Source organism: Peromyscus californicus, unplaced genomic scaffold (genome assembly GCF_007827085.1).
Source record: "Peromyscus californicus insignis strain IS unplaced genomic scaffold, ASM782708v3 Scaffold_13__1_contigs__length_99412109, whole genome shotgun sequence".
NCBI lineage: Eukaryota > Metazoa > Chordata > Mammalia > Rodentia > Cricetidae > Peromyscus > Peromyscus californicus.
In genome coordinates, this window is record NW_026294424.1 from 38,746,378 (window position 1) to 38,772,145 (window position 25,768).

Sequence of the window (25,768 nt, forward strand, 5' to 3'; positions counted from 1 at the left end):
CTTCTCGGGAGTGGAGCATGCATTCTGTCAAACAAGTGTTTGTTGAAAAACTCGGAGAGTTTTACCTATCAGTAGGTTGAACATATCCCTCCTGCAACTGTATCCTATGGTTTGAATGTGTCCCCCAAAGGACTGTGTGCTGGAAACTTGCTCCCAGTGTGAGAATGCTGTAGTGCTGGAACCTTGAAGAGATAGAGCCAGGTGGAAGAGAGCTCACTATCTAGCTGAGGATATCACCGTCTGGGGAGAGGTAGGTGGTTCCCATGAGAGCCCAGTTAAGTCTCATAAGAATGAGTAATTAGGAAGCAAGTAAGTCTATCCTGTGTAACTGATTCCACTTCCATTTGCCTGTCCACTTTCGATTCTCTGCCATGCTGTGGCAAGGAGAGGATACCAATATTGTGCTAAATGAGCCCCCTTGCCACCAGAATCACAAACCAGATGAACCAATTTATAAAGTACCCAAACTTATTCATTATGTTATAGCAACAAAAACCAGACTCATAGACCATGTCTTTGGTAGACTTTTTCACACTCACTCTGGGTATGAGACTGACTTGAATTAATCAGTCATCAGTAACTTACATAAGCAGTCTCAAAGAGACATCTGCTTATTTCTACTTTGAAGTCCTCTTAGACTTATATAATTGCCTGAGGGGATATGTAACTATCTGATGGAGGAGACAGAGGGGCAGAGCCAGTTACCACAACCAATGACACTGTAAATTCAGTACCAGCCAGAAAGCTACTGTGTATAAGTTGGCCTCAACAAAGAACTGCCCAAGCTGTGATGGATAAGATGAGCAAATAATCCATGGTCTATATTTTCAGTGACTAAGGTTTTGAAGAAGTTAATGTTGGAAATAGTTAATTGATGTACCCTCCTTGGAGATTTCCGTAGTTATTTTACCAAATGTCCCTTATCATAGAACATTTCAAGGTTTAGCTTCACAGATCATACCCCAAGGAAACACTAGGATAATAAAAATTATGATAATTCAACTCCCCCAAGTACTCTGGCTTTAGAGATACATCAAAGAAAAGATATTCAGGATCTGATTGTGGAGTATTTGAAAAAAGAAGAAATGAACCAACAGTGTGTATTTAAAATCCCAAGCACTTGGGAGGATTGTGCTGTTAATGACATATCAATACCACATCAATGCCCCTGTGGAGGAGTGGATTTAAGGGAAGATAGTTTAGCTTGAAATATTAAACCTGAGGATTGCACTATTTCCAGGAAGTGAGAGCCAATAGACACCAGAAAAGAACCATGCCACCCAGAGGGTGGGATGCTACTGTCCATTCTAAACAGTGAATAATTAACTAGGGAAAACGATTCTGGATAAGGATGCCTCAGAGTGATTAATCTGACCACATATTCTGAGGCCAGGGATGGGAGAGTGCCTTCTCAAGGCTGAGAGCAGAGTGAACTGTAACTCAAATGTTGATTCTTAGGTCACCTTACCATACTCCTCAAGAGACATTTAGCCATTAATTGGATATTTGCTCACTGGAGGGTAGCCAAGCAAACTGACAGCCTAAATGAATCATGTTTCTTGGAGAACAGATGCAAAAGCCAGACTCATTAGACTTGAGGAAAGAGGTAGTTGGTGGGAAGAGAAGGCTAAGAGTTACTTCAGTGTATTTGAAAGCTCTTCATATGTGAGAAAGAGGGCAGGCATATTTGATGCTGCTTGGAGAAATGTATTGATGCTTTGTGACATCGTGACTCCTTTCCCTGAGAAAAGTTAAATAGAAATAATGTGGACACTTGCCAAGACTGTGCTGATAACCATGAGTAGAGTGAAGGGATTAATTAGAATATCCTCAAGCTTTCTCCCCAAAATGTTGTCTTACAGCCTACAAAACAATTTTATCTATTCTTAGTCTATTGTTTTGACTCTACAATAAGCTGATCTGTTGTTACCCTTAGTCACCAGGACAGTGAATAGGTGCCTTCACATTAGTTCTCTCTAACAGTCAGGTTTCCATTACTGTAACAAAGTACTTGAGTTAATAAACTTACAAAAATAATAGGTTATTTTGTGTCACAGTTTGGGAAGTTTCCCTCCATGCCTGATTGGCACAATTTTGGGGAGGCCCTCAGCAAGATAGGAGGCACATGTGGTATAGCAGAACTCTTCACTTCATAGCTAAGAAGTGAAGTGAGAGAGGAAGGTCTAGATACCATAGTTTCCTTGGGCAGGGGAGGACCTGCCATCAAAACCCTAAAGTTCGCACAGGAGGCTAAACCCTGTAAAGATCCCACCATCACCCTATAGTACTATCTTGAGGATAAATGTAGCAAGTAAGTCTTTTGGGATCATTCCAGATTTAGACCACAGTACTCATCAAGATCAAAATCCACAAAGGGAGAGTGAGAGTCTGCAAACCCCAGAGATGACTGTGGCCCCTTCCGTGTCCCCAGTGCCCAAGAGCAGAGAGCATTATGTCAGCCTCTGTGTATAGCCCGACATGGAGGAGGGGTCACCCCTCCTGAGAGTCTACGCCTTGACCCTGGGACTGGTCTTTCTCCACCACCGTAAACGCAGATTGTGGTGTAGCTCATCTCCGATTTCCAAACTTAACATCGTCCCAAGGGAAGGTGGCACTTCCTGACAAGATCTGTACCTCCCCCCAGCCTCTTTCTTCATGTCATGTGTGATTGATAGAACTCAGCAGAAATTTATTAGGAAATCCAGGTGAAGCCACTGGGTTTCAAGCTATAACTTGAAACTTAGCTGGCTGCAGCACACAAGCTGAAAATAATCAAAGTTAGCCATAATAGCTCAAAGCTTAATACATGAAAAATGGCTCAACGTTATAATCACATTCAGAGAGGGGCAGGAACGCTTTCTAAGTTAAAAACAACCTGCTGTGTTTTAGAAAAGCTTTCAGAAGAAACCAGAACTTATGTCAAATACCTGCCCAGCAATCAGGCTCAGGGGATGGATGGCCTAGAAAGGTTCTCTTCACTTGCCCTGGAGAAAACTTTTCAGCAGCATGTAAGAGTTTAGACAGATTGGTCGAACCAGACACTCTAGCTGCAAATCCCTAGCTCTGTGACCATGAGCTAGTCACTTAACCTCTCTGTGCTTCAAGTTGTCCAACCATAGAAAGATTATATGCTGTGAATATCACTCTGTATAAATAAATTGCTGATTGGCCAGTAGCCAGGCAGGAAGTATAGGCGGGACAAACAGAGAAGAGAATTCTGGGAACAGGAAGGCTATGTCAGGAGACGCTGCCAGCTGCCGCCATGAGTACCAACATGTAAGATACTGGTAATCCACGAGTCATGTGGCAAGGTATAGATTTATAGAAATGGGTTAATTTAAGATGTAAGAACTAGATAGCTAGAAGCCTGAGCCATTAGGCCAAACAGTTTAAATAATATAAGAGTCTGTGTGTTTATTTTATAAGTGGGCTGTCGGACTGCCAGGGCTTGGGGGGACCCGGACAGAAAACTCCAGCTACAATTATATTAGTAGACTGTTGAGAGAATAAAATGGATTAATGAAATTAAAGATAGATAGATAGATAGGTGATAGACATAATAAATGAATAGATACAAATAAATAAACATAATAGATAAATTGATATATAATAGAGGATAGATTAGACAAGAGAAAACTTTTGGAAAAGATTCTTATTTATTATTATTATTATTATTATTATTATTATTATTATTATTATGTAGATTGTGGTTATGGCTTCATAGGTATACATCTTTCTCCAGCCTCATCAAGAGGTATATATTAAATATGTCTAGAATTCTGTCTGATAACTACATTTAGATCAAGGGCCTTACTTCCTGCATGTCAATTTCTCTCCACACATTTTGTTTGGTCCATGTTTTAATCTAGCAATCTAGACACTTAAATAGAAGTCTATAAACAAAATTGACAAATCCTTCCCCACCTCTTTCTATTTATGTCTCTGTCTTTGTGTGTGTGTCTCTGTCTTTCTCTCTCTCTCTCTCTCTCTCTCTCTCTCTCTCTCTCTCTCTCACACACACACACACACACACACACACACACACACACACACACACACACACCATACAAAAGGTACAGCAGCAAAAAGATAACCACTATTCTCATTCACAAAATTCTCATTCACAAAAGGGTGAGATCAGAGGCAGCAATTACTGGTCCCTAGTCTATCCAGGCAGCTAGTATGGGCCCTGCCCCTTCATGGGCCAAAGAGAGTCTTGGATTTGCCCACTGGGAAATTCTTATGTTCATTGCTCTCTGCTGCTATCATCACTTCCTCCTGATAGCCCCCCAGTTTCAGTTTTTTCCTTGGTCAGAGAGGTGAGTATTGGGGAGTGTGCCTTCACATAAGCCTGCATTTCTTTGCATCTTGCCAGTAAAAGAAATTGTTTTCATCCTTGAAAGACATTCTGAGTATAGACTTACAGAATTGCAAGCAATATAATTTGGTAACAGGCCCATCAAGATATTGATAGGCTCTTTCAAGCCATAAAATGGGGTCCCCTCATGCTATCCCCCTTTCCCCTTTCACTAGGGTTTAAAACTTGACCATTTCTTTTCTGGCATAGTCTCATTCTCAAAACACCTTGCCAACTGCAACCAACAGTGGCCGCCACATGATGTGTGTCTTTTCCCATCCCTTTCCTCTAGAGCTATAACATTACCTTTCAAGTTACTGTTGCTATCAAGATCACCAAAGGTTTTGCCACTCAGTCATGGATTGTTGCCTTTCTAGGCCCGCATCCAGCTCCTCACACTCACCTATTGCCATCTAATAACACTGGATTAAGAGTTTTGATAGAGCAGCATCCATGTCTATCACCAATTTTGGCATTGATCAGGATGGTCATGCTAGCTTCTGTGGTAAACATCATAAGAGGACTTACTAAATTCCTAACACATAGAAAGGCACCTGATTAATATCTATTAAATAAATGCTTTATGATATGCATATATACAAATACATTGTTTTTGAAACATTTGTATTTACACTTTCATAATTACACTTTTTAAAAATAAGGCCACACATTCAGGATTACAGGGAATGTGGCTCCAGCCTATGAGTTCAGTTCCCCACACTGTCCACCATGCCTGGAGACCATTCCTCAGCAGAAACCCAAGCAAAGGAGGACCATCATTCCTCTGCTTCTCCGCATAGAAAACTTAAAGCCTGTTTATTTCCTTGTAGGCTTAGGTCATTTCTGTTAGTACTTATTATTTATAGTATAAAATATTTTAAAAGCTACCTATTGTGTAATAGTTACTTGAATGAACTCTAAAATACAAGGGAGGGATTGATAGCCTTTGAAATAATGATGTTCTATGCCAGAACTTTTTTGAATAATTCTGTGCAGTGAACATATTTTGTGGAATGTGTCCATGCCGATGTTTCCAGTCGTTCTTCAATGGTTTATTTGTCTAACCGATGTTTTCTATTCATTGAGGGGATTTTATTGCAAGCTATTCATTGTTTGTCAAAGCCATACATTGGCCTATTTTGATTTCTACAGAAACGGTGACCTATTGACCGATTTGAAGGAGATTGTGCATGCAAATCAAAATTGACACAAACTGTTGATTGATAAAAACATAAGCATTACTCCATTCAGTACTTACTGAGCACAGGTTACTTAGCAGGCACTAAACAAGGTGTATTTTGATGTATATAATAAAATATTTTTAAATCAACATTTAAACAATGCTTTAAAAGTTAGCTATAATTTTAACTCACGTGTGTATGTGTGTTGACAGTGGGAAGAAATGGATAGTAAAATGTACAACACATTCACCAATTAAAATGCCAGAAGATTTATTCTGATTACAGGCTAAAATATTAGAAGATTTATTTAATTACACAGACATAATTTGCAAAGTACGTGTCCTTCCTAGATTTATGATACACATGTGGAATAATGCTTAAACAAGACCAGTGCAAATAACATCATTTTAAGTTTTTCCCTGTTTCAGGAAAACATTGGGTGCAACAGTTAAGGACAAGTCACAGAGAAACAATCCTGCTAAGAAAAGTGCTGTGTGGACACGATTCCACTGGTTTAGCCCCCTTTCCTAGGTTTGCTGCATAAACTTTCCAGAGTGCTTTCGTTGCTTCAGGGAAATGATGCCAGTCGGTATCTAGATATCACTTTAAAGGCTACAGCAATACGAAAAATCCACGTGGTACAAACAGCAATGGATGCAGAGGGATGGAAAAATCCTCCGGATACCTGAGACCCTCGCTTTGCATCTGCCTCCATCTGGGGTTTGCAGAAGAACCTTGCCCACTCCTCCTCATGACTAACGAGTGTATATAGTAAACTCTTTGAAATGTGAGTATTATGGGAAGGATCGCAGTTGCTTTAAATTATAGAAGTTGGCAAGTGCCTGGGAGAAGGAGTGGGAGGCTGTTTAAACTGAGAAAGACGGTTGCAGAACTTCATCCGACAGCATGAGCTCCGAGCTTCGCACACATCCTCTACTTTCCACCAACAGACTTCTCTGCATTGTTGTGGAGCAGCTTCAATAGTGAACACAGTTCTGCTCTGAATACTTTTTAATGGTTTCTAAATTCATGGGAGAACCAAAGCGAAGAAGTCTCATGTTTGGGGGAGAAGTCTGAACCCAGCAATGCCCAGGAAAGGTAAGCTATGGTTTTCCCTACAGTCTTTCTCTTTTCCTCTTCTGTTTAGACTTTATCAAAATACTTGCAGGAAGAACCACAGACAGCTACTTGTAAGGAGATGGGGGGACGTGTGGATAGAGTGTCAACAAATGATAAATCAGAGGATGGAAAGCCTCAGCAGCGGTATCTCTCCTACTTTCTATTCCGCTTGATGTGGTAAGCGTCTCTGTATGGAAATGCTGTTTCTCTTAGAAAAGGTGGGAGGGCTTCTCTGAAACCCCCGGATTTTCAGCATAGGCTGTCCAGTGGGCAGTGGGCTAATGTACAGTCAAGATCTCAGTATCTGTTTGTATGCAACTTCCCTCCCAGAGCTGAGCGTCTTAGAACTCAGAAAACCTTCTCATAGACTGTGGTAACATTCTAAAATGTCTCTCGGTCGTGGTTACTGTAATTGTTTTACGGAATACGTTTTCTACATTTAAGGATACCATTTGACTGTTTCTTGTAAGAAGCTGGGAATATATTACTAATATTAACTTTATCTCCCTAGAGGGGAAAAATAAACAAAAGAAAACAGTTGAACGTGACATGGCATTTTTAGCTTAAGTCAAAGTCGGCTGAGGGTGGTGTTATCTGCGCAGGGTGACTGACTTTTCAAGTGTGCCTTCCGATAGCTCTCAGGGGTTTTGTCTATGCATTGGTTTTCTGCGAAGCATCTTGGGGTGGAGGGTTGTGAACTTTCTGTGCATCTTTCTATTTCCTGGAGCAACACTCTGTTGTCAGTGAGTTCCTGTTTTTCAAGGCAGAATTCCAGGTGCAACCCCGCCCCCACTCCCCATGCCCCAGCTATTCACTGAGATCAGAAGATGGACCCTGCAGGCTAAAAGTTTCAGCAGAGCCCTGCGTTGATTGCTCCATGCGCACACATATGTATGCGCTCTCGGGTAGAGGTTAAAGAACTGTGGGTTTGAGTGAGCTTAGGTGGTTGGAATATGGAAGAAACCTCAGTCTGCAAGACCCACTGGTGTAGAAAGATTAGCAATCAAGGCAGTAAGGCCTGGGAGGGAACGGGAGCTATTACGGCAGTCACTGTCTCCGGCTAAGAAAGCCTCTACCTTCTTGTTGTTTTTTCCTCCTGTGTCAAAGTCTAGTTACATAATGAGGACTGCTCTGGCTTCCCTTGCCTTGAGGTCTTGTTGATTAAGGTCAGAGTAAAGGCATTGCTGTATAAAAGCAAGGAGGTGACTATTTGCTCCTGGCAAGGTGGTAAAGGAACACCGTTTGTTAGCTACCTCCCCTTACCCATAACTGCTAAATGGGGTAAGTAGCCCGTGTCTGTCAATCCATAGACTTCTCTATTCCTTATCTCTCTGCTTTCTTTCTCTCCCTCTACGCTACCCACACCAGCCTACAGACCATTACCAGGGAGCAGGAGGTCAGACAGGCAAACCTATCACCTCCGCCTCTTTCCCAGTCCTTCCGGCCCACCCCTGGACAGTAGAGGAAGCCCCCACCCTATCTGGAGGGGGTCTCCAGTACCCCACCCATGACCTCATCGCAGGCAGCTAGAGAGCTGGATGGCCAGCGCTTGTATGGCGCCTGAGTGGGCCCTGGGGATGGGTGCGGCCTAAAAATGCGCAGTATGGCATGACGTGGTTTCCCATCACGGGCTCCCACAGAGGCCCGCTGTGTCTCTGGAAGTCAAACTTGCCAGGCCCCACCCCAGAGCCCAAGAAGCACACATACACACACACACACACACACACACACACCACACTCTCCCCCCCCACCCCCCCACCCCCCCCTACCCCTGCCTCCTACCCCATGAAAATGAAAACAAAATCAGTTAGGGTTGCTAACAAAAATCCCCAAGCCAGCTGGCTCATCTGAGGCTCAGTCACATGGCTTTTGAGACATGGACAGTGCCTTGGAAGCAACCAGTCAGAGCAGTCTCCAAAGGGGTCCTGATGAGAGAGACCCAAGGTGACCTAACTATGTCCTTGTTAGAGGATCTAGGAGAGAGAAGCAGCCTCATCCAGGAATGGGGAGAGGAGAATGTTAACTACTGAACTGCCAGGAAGACAGCGGCTACCTGTCTGGCCTGCTTTTGTGTGAACCAGGCGTAGCCAAGAGTGTGGGCTATAGAATGGGTCTCAAGTCAGTAGTGTAGACGTGACAAGCCAGGCTTAGGAGTCAAAGGTCCAAGGGCTACAGAAGTAATTCCATCCTGGTCAGCAAGTCTTTCCGGAGGGCCCCACTGTGTGCCAGGCACTTTAGCAACTTAAAAAGCAATGGTAATGTTAGCAGCGGTGCAGACAACATAAGGACACAAAGAAATGCCTTGTACCACCGTCGGCTTCAGTCTGAGAGAGAGTCCTATGGAGTGGCCTTTGAACTAGACTTCGGAGGCTGAGCCCCTTACCACAAGAAAGCCAAAGGCAGAGGTATAAAGATCACCTCAGCTCTCCAACAGGGACAGATTTGGGTCGTGAATCTGTTTCCCAAAGCCAGTTCCAAGGCAAACTGGCTTCGTGGCTATAATACATAGTTCAACGTATTGCTTGGTCAAGCAGCTTTGGGAATGTGGAAAGCTATGCATCACAGTGAAGCGGGGCATTGGGTTCCAACTTTGTAGATGTCTGACATCAATCCCAGCCTTCACCCTGATGTGTGACCTTGGAGCCATTCAAATGTCAGGGTTTTCACTCCTTAGATGAGAAGAGCCAATATATCCATCTTCTGAGGGCATTCTGAGGATTGCCTTGGAGAGTCTGTGTGAGGGTCTATCTCAGAGCACCTGGCATGACAGCTTGATAATGTCAGCTCTCATCAGCAACTCAGGCTGGTTTTACTGCAGGACCTCTTCCCATTTTAGCTGGTTAACGTGTCTTCTGGCTCTCCGTGAGTGGGATCATTAGGACCTAATGTTTTCCAAAGTCATTAGACCGAGAAGCTTTTTTTTTTTCTTTTTTGGAAAAACAAATGAATGCATGTTGAAAAACCAGTGAGTTGAGAACAAGTGTCCTTAAGTTGCATGAGGTTTCCCAAGACTTAATAGAAATGTACCAATTCTCGCTGGCCACTTCACAAACTGCCCTCTCTGGAAGCCCAATGGAGATTCTCCTGTCCAAGAAAATGGAGTTATAGAATCCATTTTCAGCTTTTAGATGGAAAAGGGGCAGAAAACTAAAAAAATGTTGTCAGTGAATAAACACTGGAAAAGTTGGTTTCTACCTCCTGGCCGAGGACCCAATTGAGCAGTGTCCTGGCTAAGTCAGCAGAAACTGCTATCTCACTTCCAGGGACTTCTAAAGAGAGAAAATAAAATGTGTACTTCAGATCTGAAATGCAAAATTCAATAATTGTCTTATGGAATGTAAGAGAGACTCCAAGCAAGTGAAACTTGAAAAAAGAAGACCCCAATAATCAGAATAGCCAGCCACATTCCTTAAGGACTAGCATGCATAGAGCATTCTTCACAATATGGCTAGCCCATTCCTAACTTATCCCCACCCCCTCAGGTGGAAGCAGTTGACTCATTCCATGCATGAGAAAATTAAGCCAGAAGAACTAAGAAAACCCCCTAACCTTTCAGAGCCTAAGTGCTAAAGGGGAATCTCAAACTGAAGTACATCTGATGCCTTGGCCCTGGCAGGGCAAGATTCCTCAAATTAGATAACATGAAACATGATCCTTAAAGGTGAGGGAAGGGCTGGTGGGTGGGGCATTCCAGGCAGAGGGGGCGGGCCTAAGGGAGTACAGCGGAGAATTGGGGAGTTGCAGGAGGGCAGCCCTGACAGAAGGAAGTGCAGCCACAGAGAACAGAGCACCAAGGAAGATGAGACATTGGACTGGACCCCTCTCCCAAAGCCTTAAATGCAAGAACACAAGGTTTGGTGTCTTCCACGGAATAGCCATTAAATGTTTGTAAACAAGGAAGTAACATGATGAGAACAGAGAGAAAACCATGTTAGAAGGCTAGATGTGTCCAGGTGAGACATGAGGTGCTGAAGCTCTTGCAGAAGTTATGGGGAGAAGGGGTACACGGAGCCCAGTCTACACAGTCCAGACCATCACCCTGGTCTTTGAGACAGCAACCCTCAGCCTCACCAGATCCACTTTCCCATTCCGAGAGGGCCTCCTCAATTCCAGTACAATGGACCAGGGTAAACAGTGAGGAGTATGGGAGGGGCTGCCTGACCCAGGAGAGCCCTCCCAGTCCACACTCAGGAAGATAGCATTCTAAGCACTTTTATGGAAATCATTAACTGTTCCCTGCTCCGTCACTGGGTTCCAGACTTTTAGGCTCATATCAAGCAGGCACATTTCCAAAACAACCTTTGGATCTACAAAAGTTTTATGAGTTTACAGCTCAAGCAATTACATAATAATGGTATTGGCATGCAACGATGGGGGGGGGGTGTTTTAATATATCCCTTCCGGAGGAACTTAAGTCCCTCTTCCTGGCTGTCTGCCTTTTGCAAATACAAACTCCCCTGTGTCTGGGAACTCTGACCGCAACTCATACCACATTCTCAGAGTTTTTTGAATGGTATTACTCACAGGGGTGCTTTATGAGCCTCTGCAGCACCCCAGGTGATGGCATTCAGAGATCAGGAATTAATTCCCCTTGACTCCCCATTGCCTTACAAATGGAGCAGGCCTGGATCTTAATTTACAGCAGAGGTCTGCAAGAAATGTCACATTCCCCGTACTTTCTTTAATTCAGCCGAAATCCGATTCCAAGAATCTACACCAGCAGGGCTTGAGCTTTAGAAATTAATGGTGCTGCCAGCTCTACCATCTGCTTCACCAGGATCAGACACCCATCTCAGGAGAACCTGGTTCATACCGGTTACACCAGCTCTTATTGAGTGCATGACCCTTCAGTTTTTTGGATTACACTTCCAAACCCGGGCTATGTACTGGGGATCATGGAAAAGACGGCAGAGCCTACAATCTGAGCATTACTAGACAGTCCTGGCCTCTGAGATAAGACAAGCCGTGCTGGATAGACACATTGATTTTTCGTAGATTTGTCAACTCAAGTCTGCCAGGTCTGGGGAAATCTCTCATCAAAAGCCCTTCATTTTCCCCTCCCCCAAGTATACATTGAATCTGAAAACATCTCTTTTAAATGATTTTTGTGTTAACTTTTTATTTTGAGGTTGTATTTTAATTACATTTTTCCTTTTCCTTTCCTCCTTCCAAGCCCTCCCATCTGCTCCTCCTCACTCTACTTCAAATTCATGGCCTCTTTTTTCATTAACTGTTATTGCATGCATATGCATATTGGTATATACATATATATTCCTGAATACAATATAATGCTACTTGTATATACACTTTCAAGGCTGGCCATTTGATACTGAACAACTAATTGGTGTGCCCTTCCCTGGGGAGGACCACCTCTCCAGTTCCTAGCTTTACTCCATTGTCTGTAGTACTCTGTATGGGGTTGGGGCCTCATGGGCTTTTCCCTTTGTAGTTTGGATTGTCACTTGGTGTTGTCCTTGCAAAACTGGAACTCTCTAGAAAGAAAGGCAGAATTTTCTCTTTCCTTGAAACAAGGAAGCACGAGGGGTCTGCCAACACCCTTGAAACACCGAGGTGGAAATAGAGAACAGCACAGAAATGAACATTTCAGGAAGTGATTCTGTTCTGTTCCTGCTAAGTATTAAATAAGCACCCAGGACATGTGCTCCCCACTAGTTAATAAAACAAATTATGCAAAGTGGCAAGCTCCTGCCAAAGGAAGTATTTACTATGTTCCCCTTAATAGTGTCCTTCAGTTAAGTGCCCACTACATTGCCCACACTGTTCATGTACTGTGGCCACATCACCCTTGTTTTTAGGCAAGAGAAGGTGAGAAACTTGCCTAAGGACCTCTAGGTAGTTTGTGTGTGCACATGCTCATATGAGTGTGTGTGTATTTGCATGTACATGCATGCTCATGTGTGTATGCACAGGGGAGCAAGAGGACAACATGGATATTGTTCCTGAAGAGACATCCACCTTCTGTTTGTTTGTTTGTTTGGCCTAAGTAGACTAGACTGGCTTGCCACTAAGCCCCGATGATCCACCTTGGCCTCTTTAGCCTTGGGGTTACAGGAGCATGCCACCATGCTCACTCAGCACCATTTCTAGATTTTTAAACATGAGTGGATATTAGAAATTTGAACTGAAGTCCAAATTTGCATGGCAGGCACATTCCTAACTGAGCCATCTCTCCAGCCCATGGAGTAGGTATTTGCACTCATATTATGTCTGTCTCAAAAAATATCTACACATTTTCTACTCTGCCACACAGGATCCCAGAAGAAATTCCTTCTTTTTTGTTTAGCGATGAAGAACTCTGTTCTTGGCTAATCCTTCAGTAACTACCTCCAATTAAAATGAAATGGTTTCATTTTTGTTTATGTGTATAGATGTTTTGCCTGGATGTATGTCTGTGCACCAAGTGCATGCCTAGTGCCTCAGGAGCCAAAAGAGGGCGTTGGGTCCCCTGGTATTGGAGTTTCAAACAGATGTAAACTGCTATGTGGGTGCTAGGAACAGAACCCTGATAATCTGGAAGAACAGTCAGCATTGGTAACCACTGAGCCATCTCCCCAGTCCACAAATGCATTTTAATGGAGCTCTTCTGTCACTGTAGAGTTTATACTTTACATGGTAAGATGCACCCAAAATGGCTGATTACCTAGTCTCATACACCACCTGTGGTAGATAGATGATCCAATCCCATTGAAGAGAGGGCAACAAGGTAGAGGATGTTATCCAATGCAGAGTTAGTAAAGAGATCAAATTCCCATCCATTCTTCTGTCTTCTGCCTCTAACTCAGGAGAAGAAAAGTGACTCCCAACTAACGAACAACTAACTACAGAGCAGCATCAGACTGATGCAGTTTGGAGCCTCCACGTTCTCCCAATAATGCAAAGCCAGAGCTGATCCTGTCGCCCTGAAACACATTGCTACCAGATGGTCTCAGACAAAACTCAAGAGCAGTCATTAAAACACTATTTGCTTGCTAATGGCCAACATCCTCCAAACAGCTTACCCTCTTAAATTAGGACAGTTTTTTAGAATGTCGTGTATTTTTTCCTACATTAATTTATTTGTACAAGACTTTACGAGTAATTTCTATTTCATTCTACTCTGAACTCTAGTTTGACATTAACCTGGTTTGGCATTAACTTGTTTACCAAGGCATTGTATCAGCTTCCAGGATCACTGCTGTTTCTTTGTTCCCTCTATAATAAAGAGCATGTTTCTGGGTGTGGATTTGGGGAATGCTATGTTTTCAGTGTGTTCCCCAAAAGAAGATATTGAAAATGAAATCCCATACAACAATGTTGGGCGGCAGAGCTTAATGGGAGGAATAAGGTCATGGGAACTCCCTGTGTCGAGTGTATTGATGCCCTCTGCACAGAGCTTCCTTGTGGTGAGTTCCATTGTACATATGCGCTCATGCTCTGTTGCTTTCTCAAATGAGATAAAACAGCATTGAGGCTTTTAATAGATAAGGGCTCTTTGACCTGAGACTTCCCAGCCTCCAGAAGTTAAGGTTTGTTACTTGTAAACTGTCCAGTCTCTAGTATTCTATCATAGCAATACTGTAGCTGGAGTTTTCTCCAGTCCTGCCCGGGCCTACAGCTGCTCAGACCCAAATAAACAGAGGCTTATATTAATTAAAACCGTATAGCCTAATGGTTCAGGCTTCTTGCTAGCTAGATCTTACATCTTAAATTAACCCATTTTTATAAATCTACACCTTGCCACATAGCCTGTGACTTACCGGTATCTTTACATCTTGTTTCTCATAGCGGCAGCTGACAGCATCTCCCTGTTATGCCTTCACATCTTGCTTCCTCTGTGTCTGGCTGGAGACTCCTGATTCAACCTTCCTGTTCCCAGCATTTTCCTCTCTGCCTATCCCGCCTATACTATACTTCTTGCCTGGCTACTGGCCAATCAGCATTTTATTTATCAACCAATCAGAGCAACACATTCACAGCATGCAGAAAGACATCCCCAGCACAATACAAAGGTTATTGAAGTGGGAGCTTTGAGCATCTATCTCTTGAGTACTCTCCTTGTCACCTTTATGCCTTCCACTCTCCTCCATGAACCTACTCTTGTGAGCAGCCAGCCCTCAGTTCTTAAAGCAGTCCTTTACTAACTGAGGTCTGAAGAATCTGAGTCCATTTCCATTAACAAATTCTGTCAACCCATTCTATTATCTACCAAAGAGTTGCAATGTCATATGATCCCAATGTAATCTGGAGATATAATGTAAAACTCTTGTTTCTTGAAGAAATTTACATACTAGTGGTCCTGGAATACATAATGCCCCTTCAGTCAAGAGTGAATGCCATCCAAATGAACTTTTATACTCCATCCAAGATACAGACTTTACTTTCAGCTTTAATACCAGCAGGAACAAAAGGCTGATGCCTAGTAAAACCACCCCTTCCATGAAACACCACAGATGATTAGAAAGTTTTTCATTATTTCAGAATCTGGCCATTACTGAGGGCTTGTGATTGTCCTTATTCTTTCTTCTTACACAACAAGAGAAAGTTCTCTCTCCTCTGCCTGCCTTCCCCACCTCCCCAGGGTCTCTGTTTATTGAAAGAAAGTTTCCTAGTACTTTGTGGTTTACTAAGAATGTATGTGTGTTCTCCCTTGACAAAGAACCCAGGCCTGACTCCAGGGTCCAAATGACCTCCACATCCCCTGTCCTAGTTCCTACTTTTCCTGTTACTATGACACAAGTATCTGACAAATGTAACAAGGAAGGAGTTTAGTTTGTCTTACAGTTCAAGAGTACAGGCAGTCATGGCTGGGAAGTCAAGACAGCTAGATTTTGAAGCAGCAGCTCACGTTGCATCTGTAGTCGGGAAGGAGAGAGCCACAACTGTTTATGGCCAGCTAGTTTCCTCCCTTTTGTTCAGTCCAGGATCCAAGTCCAGAGAACGGGGCCCACTCTAAGGGTGTGTCTTCTAACCTCAAATATCCTAACCAAGATCATCCCTCACAGGTGTTTCTTCAGGCTTATCCCAAGGTGATTCCAGATCCTGTCGAACTGATACTCAGTATATACACCAAATCCTCCCTCTCTAAGTCCTGAAGCACAGAAGCTACCTGAAGGCTTACCCTGAAAAAATAAATAAAGAAAAATAAAAATCTTATCCCTGATCTTGAGCTAGCAAGAAAGCTCATGGCAGTCAATTCGTGGACATCATATGGAAAGTCAGATGTCTCTCAGAATGACTCTAACTACCACTTAGGTTATAGTCTGGTACCCACAGTCCAGGGAGCTATTAAGCTCTGTGACTCAAAGATCCTTCTTCTATTAATGCTAAATTTGCACCAATAAGCCCATCAGTAAAAAAAAGTCAGCCAAAACATTCTGTTTCTTAAAATGGTTCTAACAAAATTTGTTTACACCCGTATTAGAATTGGTTTTTCTTTTGTTAGTTAACTAAAATTTATCAAAAATTAAGAATCTGAACTTAATGATCTTTTTATACGCCAGTCTCAGCCCTGACTTTTCCCTCTTCTTTGATGGGTATGTAAGTCATTTGACCCGTCTGAGCCAATGTTCCTCCTTGAAAATGGGACCAATGTATACCTCTCCCCCACTCACTAGATGTATTGACTCACTAGGTAAGAAAAAGTGGGTAGACAGGAAGGCAAACCACATGGAGGAGCCTCATCCTTTAGGCAAGTTTGATAATTTCCCCTTGGCCACTTTGCTATGGTGGAGATCTCCTCTCTGGACAAATTAGCACCTAATTTAATGAATCCAAGAGGAATGTAAGCACACCAGGGACTCAGAGAAGAGACATGTGTGAGAGTGTAAACACGTCAAGGAAGATAACTGCAGCCAAGCCGAACATATTTCCATGATGCTGTGAGGACAAAATGACAAGCACATTCTAGGCCGGCTCGCCTTGGCTTGCTTTTATCATGTCATTCCTTTTTATCCACATTCTCTCTTTCTACATTTTCATTATAGATCAGCCCCATTCAGCAGTCATCCATGGCCTGAGAAGATTAAATAGAAAATTCCATAAATAAATAGCTCTTAAGTTTTAAATTATACAGCATTCCAAATAATATGTAAAACCTCCCAGCATCCTGCACTCTCTTTCCTGGAACATGGATTAGTCCTTTGTCCAGAGTATCCATTCTGAATATACTATCCATGGACTAGTCATTTAGTAGCCTTTCCAGTGATCAAACTGAATGTTCTGAATTCACAGTGTATTCCTTCAAGTAACCCTACTTAATACTAATCCCAATGTACAAACTTTTATTACAGGTTAATTGTTCTACATTGCTGGTTATTATTAATGCTGTTAACCTCTTACTGTACCTAATGTATAAAGTAAACATTATTAAAAAATGTGTATGTATAGTTTTAAAAACTCATAATATACAGAGGTCAGTGCTATGTGAGGACTAGGTTTTAGACTGTTAATCTCCATAAAGAATGAGGCATATGTGTGTCTGGTTTGGAATGATTTGTGCTTGCTATTTGCAAATACAATTCAATGCTCCTTCCCTGATGCTTCTGTCTATGAAAGAAAATATAACCATTTCTCAAAAATACAGTATCAATACGATACCAGCATATTTCTGGGCAATACACTGAGTCAGCAGCCACAGTCATATATCTACAGGAGTAACCAGGCACCACACACAAACGCATATGTCCTGGGAAGACTCCAGAGAGTGGGGACTACATGCTCTAGCTGAAGCAGGCAGGTCCCACATGCTCTGGGGATGATGTCCAGGGAAAATACGGCCTAACAGTGCCAGGTCTTCTGGTCTTTTATTTTTAATTTTTAAAGACTTATATATTTTGCATTTTCCCCTCCCTCCTCTCCTCTCATCCCCTCTGCCATCTCCCCTCTGCCCCCTCTTCAATCCACTCCTCCTCTGTTTCTGTTCAGAAAAGGAAAGGTCTCTCATGTGTGTCAAGAAAGCATGCCATATCAAGTTGCGGTAGGACTAAGCACCTCCCCTTGTGTTAAGGTTTAATAAAACCTTTATGTCCAGATTTCTTAAGACACACAGACAAACAAATACACACAAATGCACACACACACACACACACACACACACACACACACACACACACACACATGCTTGTGATGTGTTTGACCTACAGAAACAGCACTTATATGGTTCAACTGGCTATCATATAGAAAGATTTAAAAACTCAGTTTTCTTGTTATGTGAGAAATCCCAGGATTATTCGCCACTCAGCATCATGTCCCGATTTAGCATATAGACATATGCAGATGTTCCCGGCTGCAGCCTATGCTGCAGCATACACTCATCTGACAGGAAAGTGCCAGTAGTCTGCAAAACCCCCTTAATATTCCACAACACCATTATAAGGTTCACACTACACATCTGCCCCTGTGAGACCCAAAGCCTTACATCATCCGGAAGCAACAGCTACATAAATGAATATGTAATCTGCTGGCCGATGGAGCTGTGTCTTCACCTCTTTTGTCGTGAGACTCAACGGGATACGTGTGAAATATGTTACACTGCCTGTTCCCACAGAAGTAGACAGTGGAACAAACGACGACGATGATTCTGCCATCTACTCTTGGCAACTTTAGTCTCCATACCCCTTAGTTCCTCTGCAGCGACTCAGTCTCACCTTCATCTCCCTTTTCTAGTCCTTAACCAGGTCCTTGTCTCAGACAGCCGCTTCAGCCCTTGTTTTCTTTCTGCTCTCGTCTCTGAGCCAGGCCCTGTCTTTCATTCTCTGGTTTCCGTTTACCCCCCTGTCATCACACATTCTCATGTTCTTCCCAGTCCTTTCTTCCCAAGTCCAGGCCTTTTGATTTCCCTCAGGTACCTTCTCCAGGCACCCCCTGGAAGTCCAAAATATTCCTCTTCATTTTTATTTATGCTTTTATCTCCTGCAGTTTCCATGTCCCTAGATAACTGAGGTTCCTAGCACAGTACCCAGATTTTAGCAAAAATTCCAGAAATACCCATTGGTACTTTTGTATGTGATTTTAGACAATGGGGAAGAAATATGCAAAATAAACAATTGAAATGGGAACACAAAATCAGAGCCATGACAAGGAGAAGAAATAAAATATGTGAACCGAAAGGACCAATCTAGTTAGAATGATTGAGCGTGAAATTTCGCTTCCTGGCAGCCCAACCATGTATTCTCTGGTGCATGGGGGGTGAAGGGCCAAAGGAGAGGAAATGAATTCTCTTTTTGCCTTGACTCAGCCCTGCTTTTGGAACACATGTTATTCCCTATATCTCCATTTTGTTTTCAGCAATCCATTAATCTCTTGCTGGACATCCGGCTCGTCACTGTGATTTGAGTGAGCCTCACTCAAATCCTGTTTAGAAGGCTGTTCTCTATGGTAAATACAAGGCTTCTGATGAGGATGATTTATGTTGATGCTGTTGCTATGGTATTGGGAAAGAAGACCTGTAATTCTTCGTTAATCAGCTTCCCGGATGCAGGTTCCAGATGCAGGAGGGTGGCTTAAGGAGGAAAGAATCAGATGAAAGAAGAAGGGAAGGAAGGAAGGAAGGATGGTTCTTCTGAATTATTTTCCATTTTCTTCCAAAGCCACCCTATGCTTCCTCCTTCATTGTTTCTTACCCATCATTCTCCCTGAGACCCATTTCAGGTTACTATCTCAATCCAGTTGTACTGGCAAGCTTTACTGATGACTCGGTATTTAATCCAAAAAGCCATCAAGGTGAAGGCAGGCTCTGGAATTCAGCTCTTTCATTTTCTAGCTGGTATCATTGGTGAATTAATTTTTAATCTGCATCTCTTTGTAAAAAAATGAAGATGGGGGTGTACATTAGACTCACTAGATGGATGAGGCAAGTAGACATTGGGGTGACTAGCAACCCAGCCCCAGCTTGGTTTGAGCCACATGCACATTACTCTCCCAACAATGTCCTAGCCACCTGGAACTCCACCTGCTTTGAGCTACATTCCTCCCTTCTCCAAAGCAAGCTAGTCATGCCAACCCATAGCCCCCTAGCAAACAATTTAGTAAAACTCCTTTTGTGGCCAAAACACATCTTATAACTGAGGGTGGTGGGCCAATCCAGCCTAGACTAGTTTAGGAAAAACTCTTTATCTTCAAAATAAACATTTAGGGAGAAAAAAATACTATTTACCATCTTATGCCTATGCATAATCAGCATATGATTACATATGCATAATTACACAAGATTAAAATCAGATGCATCATTGGAAAAACATCTCCAATGGCTTATATAAACTAAACCTATCAATCAAAACGGAAATCACCCATACTCCTAGCAACTAACTCTTCCTCCTGGAACCACACACAGACACCTCTGGCAGCAATCAGAGGCTTCGAGTAAAGAGCTGAACTTGAGTTCTCTTGCTATTTGCCCTGTCTGTACTTTCGCCTCACTTCTGAATGAAACCCCTCAATACTCTGCTAATTAACTGTGTGTGCTTCTTTGATTCTTTAACAAGCTGCCAAGGATCTGCAAACCCTCAGTCCAGGGAGAGACCACTGGCAGCAGGGTTTTGGTGAAATAGAAAGGGGCTGTGTAAATAAATCATAGCTACTGTTAAAATCCTGTCTCCACCATTGGGAGTGGACTAGAGGATAAGCCCTTAGCAAGCTGGTGTTGACTGAATCATGGAGCATCATCAGGTTCTCTTCCCTTCCTTCCTTCTTCCTTCCCTTGGTTTCCTCTTCCTTCTTTCCTGTCCTTCTAATGGTCCTAGTGTGGACACACATTTAATGGGCATCTTAATTAAACGTAACATGTATAGACTTCACAACATCACTTCCAACTGTAAACCAACTTCATTACAAAATCATCACCCTTTTCTACCCAAGACAACATTCTGAGCAAGACTTGGGTGAGATCCTGGGGAAGGTTCTGAAAAGCCTGGCAGGCTTTTTGGAATCTAGGGCCTATGCTGAGACACTTTGCTCAGCCTTGGTGCAGGGAGGAGGGGACTGGACCTGCCTCAACTGAATCTACCAGGCTGGGCTGACTCCCCAGGGGAGACTTTGCCTTGGAGGAGGTGGGAATGGGGCGTGGATTGGGGAGAAAGGCTAAGGGGGTGGGAGGAGGGAGGACAGGGGAATCCGTGGCTGATATGTAAAATTAAATTAATTATAAAATAAAAATATTTTTAAAAACATAAATAAATAAAAAATTTTAAAAAAGAGAAAGTGTGTGACAATGCCTTATAACTAAAGGGTGTGGGCATTCCAGGCAGTTACAAACCTGGCTGTACCTTAACTATTAACAAGGGGGCCTCAAACACCCCTTAAGTGAGGGCTATACCCACAACCATCAGAACTCAGAGGGTGGAGCTGAGGCTTGTATAATTTTTTAGAGGTCCCTCCATGACTTTAAAGTGTAGTTATTGGGAAGAATCGCCATTTTACGGAAAGTGACAGCCAATGGTGTAGAAAGCTGCTGAGTTCCCAAGGCTGTGTGTCACTCCCTTGATTCATGGACACTGGTTACTCTTTAGCCCTTGCTGAACCCTTCCAGGAACTTTGAAGAAAGGGAGATCAGGCTGTGGAAGGCATGTGTGGCTACAAAATGTCCACAGCATATCCAGCCTAGTTCTTCAACAAACACGGTGGATGGGAGAGAAGGAGGCTTGAGAAATTAGCAAAAACAACAGAAGTTGGCTTTGGAATGGCACTGACTTTTAGAATATGCAAGACCTAAGCATATTTAAGCCAGCATAAATCAAACCAAATCACATTACATTTCCAAGTTAGTTTTTAAATAGTGAGAGTCTGTTTGCCTTCATCCACTAGATTTATCAGAGGATCTTGACCAAATGGGTCCCGACTTCACACCTCATCATATATTTCTTTTTAATTGCTATTTGAGAAACTGGTCAAGCATGCCACGTCATTACCTCTCTTTTATCCTCACAGACATTCCACAAAATGGCTACCCTCCATTTTACACATAAGGAAAATTTTTAAGATAAGTAAACAGGACTCACAGAGCACAAAAGTTTCCCTAAAGTCAGTAAGAAGCCAAACTAAGAGGCAAGCCTGGGTCACTATGACCCTCTAAAGCCTACTGTTTTTGACTCTGCTGTTCTGGACGTTAAAGCATGGCTTCAATTCCTGCAAAGCTGCGTGTTCTTTTCCTAATCTGCAAAAAGATGACAACTGTGCCCCAAAGGATATGGCACACACCAGAATCTCTGAATATGAGGAGAAATTATCACCAAGTCTGTAGCTATCTCTTCAGGTCCAAATCCTTTCTGAGACAAGTAGAAGGGTGTGGAGTCTTTGCTCTCATTGACACAGATGCCCAGGATGGTGGTAGAGGAGCAGCCAGAATAGGAATTGTCCATAACTGCCACTAATCAGGAAATGTTGCTCCCTCAGCTCTGGGCAGTCGGGGTTTGATAGGAATGATTGCGCCAAGCATCATTCATCTCCACCATCTGCTCATTCCTACTCCCTGAACAAGTAGTCCTTGCTGACTTCTGCCTGCCAAAGTGTCATGTGTGCCAGCCCATTTGGCCATCTCCTCTTGAGGAAAACCCAGTCTCCACGTCCTTTGTTGGCTCTGAAAACTGATTAGAGTCTGTTTGCAAGCCGCAGTCGTCTCCTAATGCCTCCAGGTGTCTGTGCTCCACAGGGCTTTGATTTCTGGTCTATTAACTTAGAAGAGGATTAAACCTAATAAAAATATAACATTAGCTCCAAATAGCTGCATAATGTGTGTCAGTGAGATGCTATCCTCTGGTCTGCAGAACGCCGACATTAGTCTGAGTTCTCCTTAGCAATGAGAGAAAAATGAACAAAATGCCACTTCCTCCCCATAAGAAAGGCTGATGCAATATTCCCTTGAAGGACTAAATGGCACTTTATATTGCCTTAATAATAATTAAAAAAAACTCTTTAATGCTACATCTAAGGGGGAAACTGGCTTGCAACTTCATCCCAGACAAATTTAGGTTCCTTGAGAATAAATCTTAATAAGACTATGACTTTGACTGTTCAAGAAAAAAAAAATGGCTAAAATGTCCAATAAAGCACAGATTAGCTAAGCATCTATTACTTTTTCATCTTTTTCAGCTCATCTTTCCTTTTGTTTTTCAAAAATTATTTTAGCAAGAATCTGAAAGAAGACATGTCATATGCCCATAAATACAATCATCTCAGATAGAACACATGTCTCAGACCAAAGTCTAAGGAATTTATGGCAATTGGGCCATGGCTGCTGTTCAGAATATCCACAGTTTATTACAAAGTTGTCAGGAGAGAGGTACTGGTTGAGTGTCCTGCCTGGAGAGGGTCCTCAGCTCTAACTGGGTGCTGGACTAGTATTATTCCCTAGAATTAGCCCCTCACAGTTGTTTGGTATTGCCCTTTTTCCTAAAAAGAAGCTGAGGGAGATGGAAACATTAGACAACAGGACCAATATAGGCTTGAGATTGGTGCCTAAGCTCGGACCTCTCTAGCTGTTCAAAATGTGTTTGAATCTATGAATGAACACATCCTGGAAGGCAACAGCAACCATGAAAGAAACTATGCAATGAATCTCCAAACCCTGACTCTGGAGGCAAATGTCTCCCATGATTACAAGGCTGTCATAAGACACAACACAGCATTCACAGCTGGGACAACAGGTTTCAATAGACTTGCCCACAGCTGGTTGTGAAGTAAGTTTTTGTGGAAGACTAATGTATGCAGTTAATCACCATCAAAACCCACTTTGCAACCAGGAAAAATGAGGCACAGTGGTCACAGGAGAAAAGGGTGGGCAGGGTTGTAAAAGAATGAGAAACCCCACGTAGATTGTCAGGAAGAGGAAAGGAGAGACTTGCCTGTGGTATCCTTTGTGAGGGCCAAGTAGCTCTGTTTAGTCAGAAAGGAATGTTCTGGAAGAAAAACAGTGAGATGAAAGAAGGAGATTAGAAAAGGATTTGAATTGTGACAGGATGGAAATGGAGGAGAAGTGAGTCTGACTTTCTTCTGAAAGGAATGGGAAGCCATCAAAGGCTTTGGTGTGAGGGAAAGACATGTGGGGAGCAGAGTTTGGGAAGATTAAGCCGTTACAGTGCGGAGGGGAGGGACTGCAGTCTGGGGCCAGATGGAGGCCTTCCCTCATCACCCCACAGCTCTCTGGAGGTCAGGGCTGTGGGAGGTTCTATGGGTCCTTTCAGCTCTGCTATTCTCTATCCTGGGTGCAGGAGAGTCCAAAGATGAGCCAGTGGCCACAGCTCGTCCTAATGTGCTCCATGCTGAAGGGTCTAAATGCCCATGGCCTTTGATGTGGAAATGTCATCAGTACATTGTGTAGTTCCAGGAACACGCAATACAAGAGGCCCCATGCAACCACATGTGGACCTCAGCAAGCAGAGAGATGGTGATGAGGGGAAAATCAGAGTGAAGGAAAAACAAGATCTTTTCTCCAACGCAAGAGGACATAAATTTAAATTATGGGTCCCAGTGCGGATACAATATGTGGAGCCTCACTTGAGTACTGCTGGTGCTTGCGGAACTATTTTCTACAGACGTTCTGCCTTACCCTTTGCCTACTCATGCACTCACATGAGGCCCCATTGGATTCAGGTTGCTATCACAGCAGTCTAGAGATTGGAGACATCCTAGTCAGGTCTGGGATTTGGAAGTGAAAGATTTTTTTTTTCATGCTGCTTAAAGGTTATAAAATTTCAAGAAGGCTATGTTAGGGAGCAAGAATTAAACCTGAGTTCACTCTTAGCCATGTGACCTTGAGCAAGTACGCTCATCTCTGAACAGTAATGGAGAGACAGAAGGGTCCAGTGACACTGGGGCTATGACAACATCTTACTCAAACCAAGGAGTTGAGCAGGGTCAGAACTCAATGTGGACAGAGCCAGTCAGGAAAAGCAAATGAATCTGGTGGGATTCCTGAGAAATCAGAGCTCAGTGACTACTTGCCTGACTCAGTAGCCTCATTCACAAAGGAGCCATATGGAATAATTCATAAACACCTAGACCAGTTGAGAGAGACCAGAAATCAAAGAAGAAAGATTTACTGGTGGCTTTTCAAACAAGGGGCCTCATGTTTTAATTTTGTACCAGGCCTATATTATATTGTTGGTCCTAGAAGCAAGATTGAGGAAGAAGGGATCTCTGATTATACAATGGGTAGAAATGAATAAAAATAGATTAATGTTACCAATATTTGAGTGGTGCATGATTCTACCTTACATAGACCTCTGTAGGACATTGTGAGGCACATGGTGTCCCAGCCCCTTCCTGGCTCCCAACTGAATAAGCCAATCTCAGATACCTCCAAGCAAGTGCTCTACCACAGTCCCATGCCCATAGTAAACCCACATACAGAGAAAACTAGGTTGTTAAAACAAATGTGAGTGTAAGAAACTGACTTGTGGAATTAAAAAATAAATTTCAGCATTGAAGGTAATTTATAAGTTGTCATTCAAACTTCTGAAAGCCCTAACAGGATAGCTGGCACCTCCTTGAGAAATCTTGGTGGCCATCATCACTCTTAGAGTCTGATTTCCAGGCCCAGGGATCCAGCTAGAGCAAGTTTCCATCCCTTCAAAAAAATGACTCTTTTCCCAGGAACATCCAGGCAAGCAGTGGTACCCACTCCCAGACTCTGAAGGCAAAGGAAGAGACAAGAATAGTCACCCTGCATAAAGCTGGGAGACCAGGTGACAGCCCTACCCCTGTCCAGGTAGGGGTAAATATAGGCTGGCAGTACATCCCCATCCCAATAGACCTAATGTCGTCTGCTCCAACAGCCCTAATGTCCCCAGCTTTGGCCTCATCTGTCAAAGGTCTGGCAGGACTAACAGTAATGGTCTGTCCTTGGAAAAGGCCCCCAGAGGTCTCCACTTGAACAATCTGAGTAAGTAGAGCTTTGAGGCTTCAGAAGATAATCAGGCATTGAGAGTTCCTTTCAAAGGGCAAAAGGAACCCGTCAGTCTTTCAAACTGTTAGCCAACAGGTGAATTTGCAATTGTAGAATCTGTGACTAATGAGGACTATTTACAGATCACATACACACTTGACACACTACCAAGTACAGTCAGTTCTAATGGCCCACTATAGTTCAGGATACAAAGTCCTCAGTAGCCTTGAACCA

General features: G+C 43.0%; 1 protein-coding gene across 2 annotated transcripts in view; it reads left to right on the forward strand.

Annotated features, from left to right (window-relative positions):
• The first annotated feature begins 6,128 nt into the window (after window positions 1-6,128).
• C1qtnf7 (C1q and TNF related 7) overlaps window positions 6,129-25,768 on the forward strand; it is a 100,677-nt gene continuing 81,037 nt past the window's right edge. Inside the window, exon 1 of one of the 2 annotated variants that reach the window (XM_052734842.1) lies at window positions 6,129-6,636. In XM_052734842.1, coding sequence (XP_052590802.1) covers window positions 6,624-6,636 — 13 coding nt within the window. In that variant the 5' untranslated portion in view covers window positions 6,129-6,623. Of the gene's footprint in view, window positions 6,637-6,732; window positions 6,835-25,768 lie in introns of those variants that run through there. The other variant, XM_052734845.1, reaches the window with a different exon arrangement.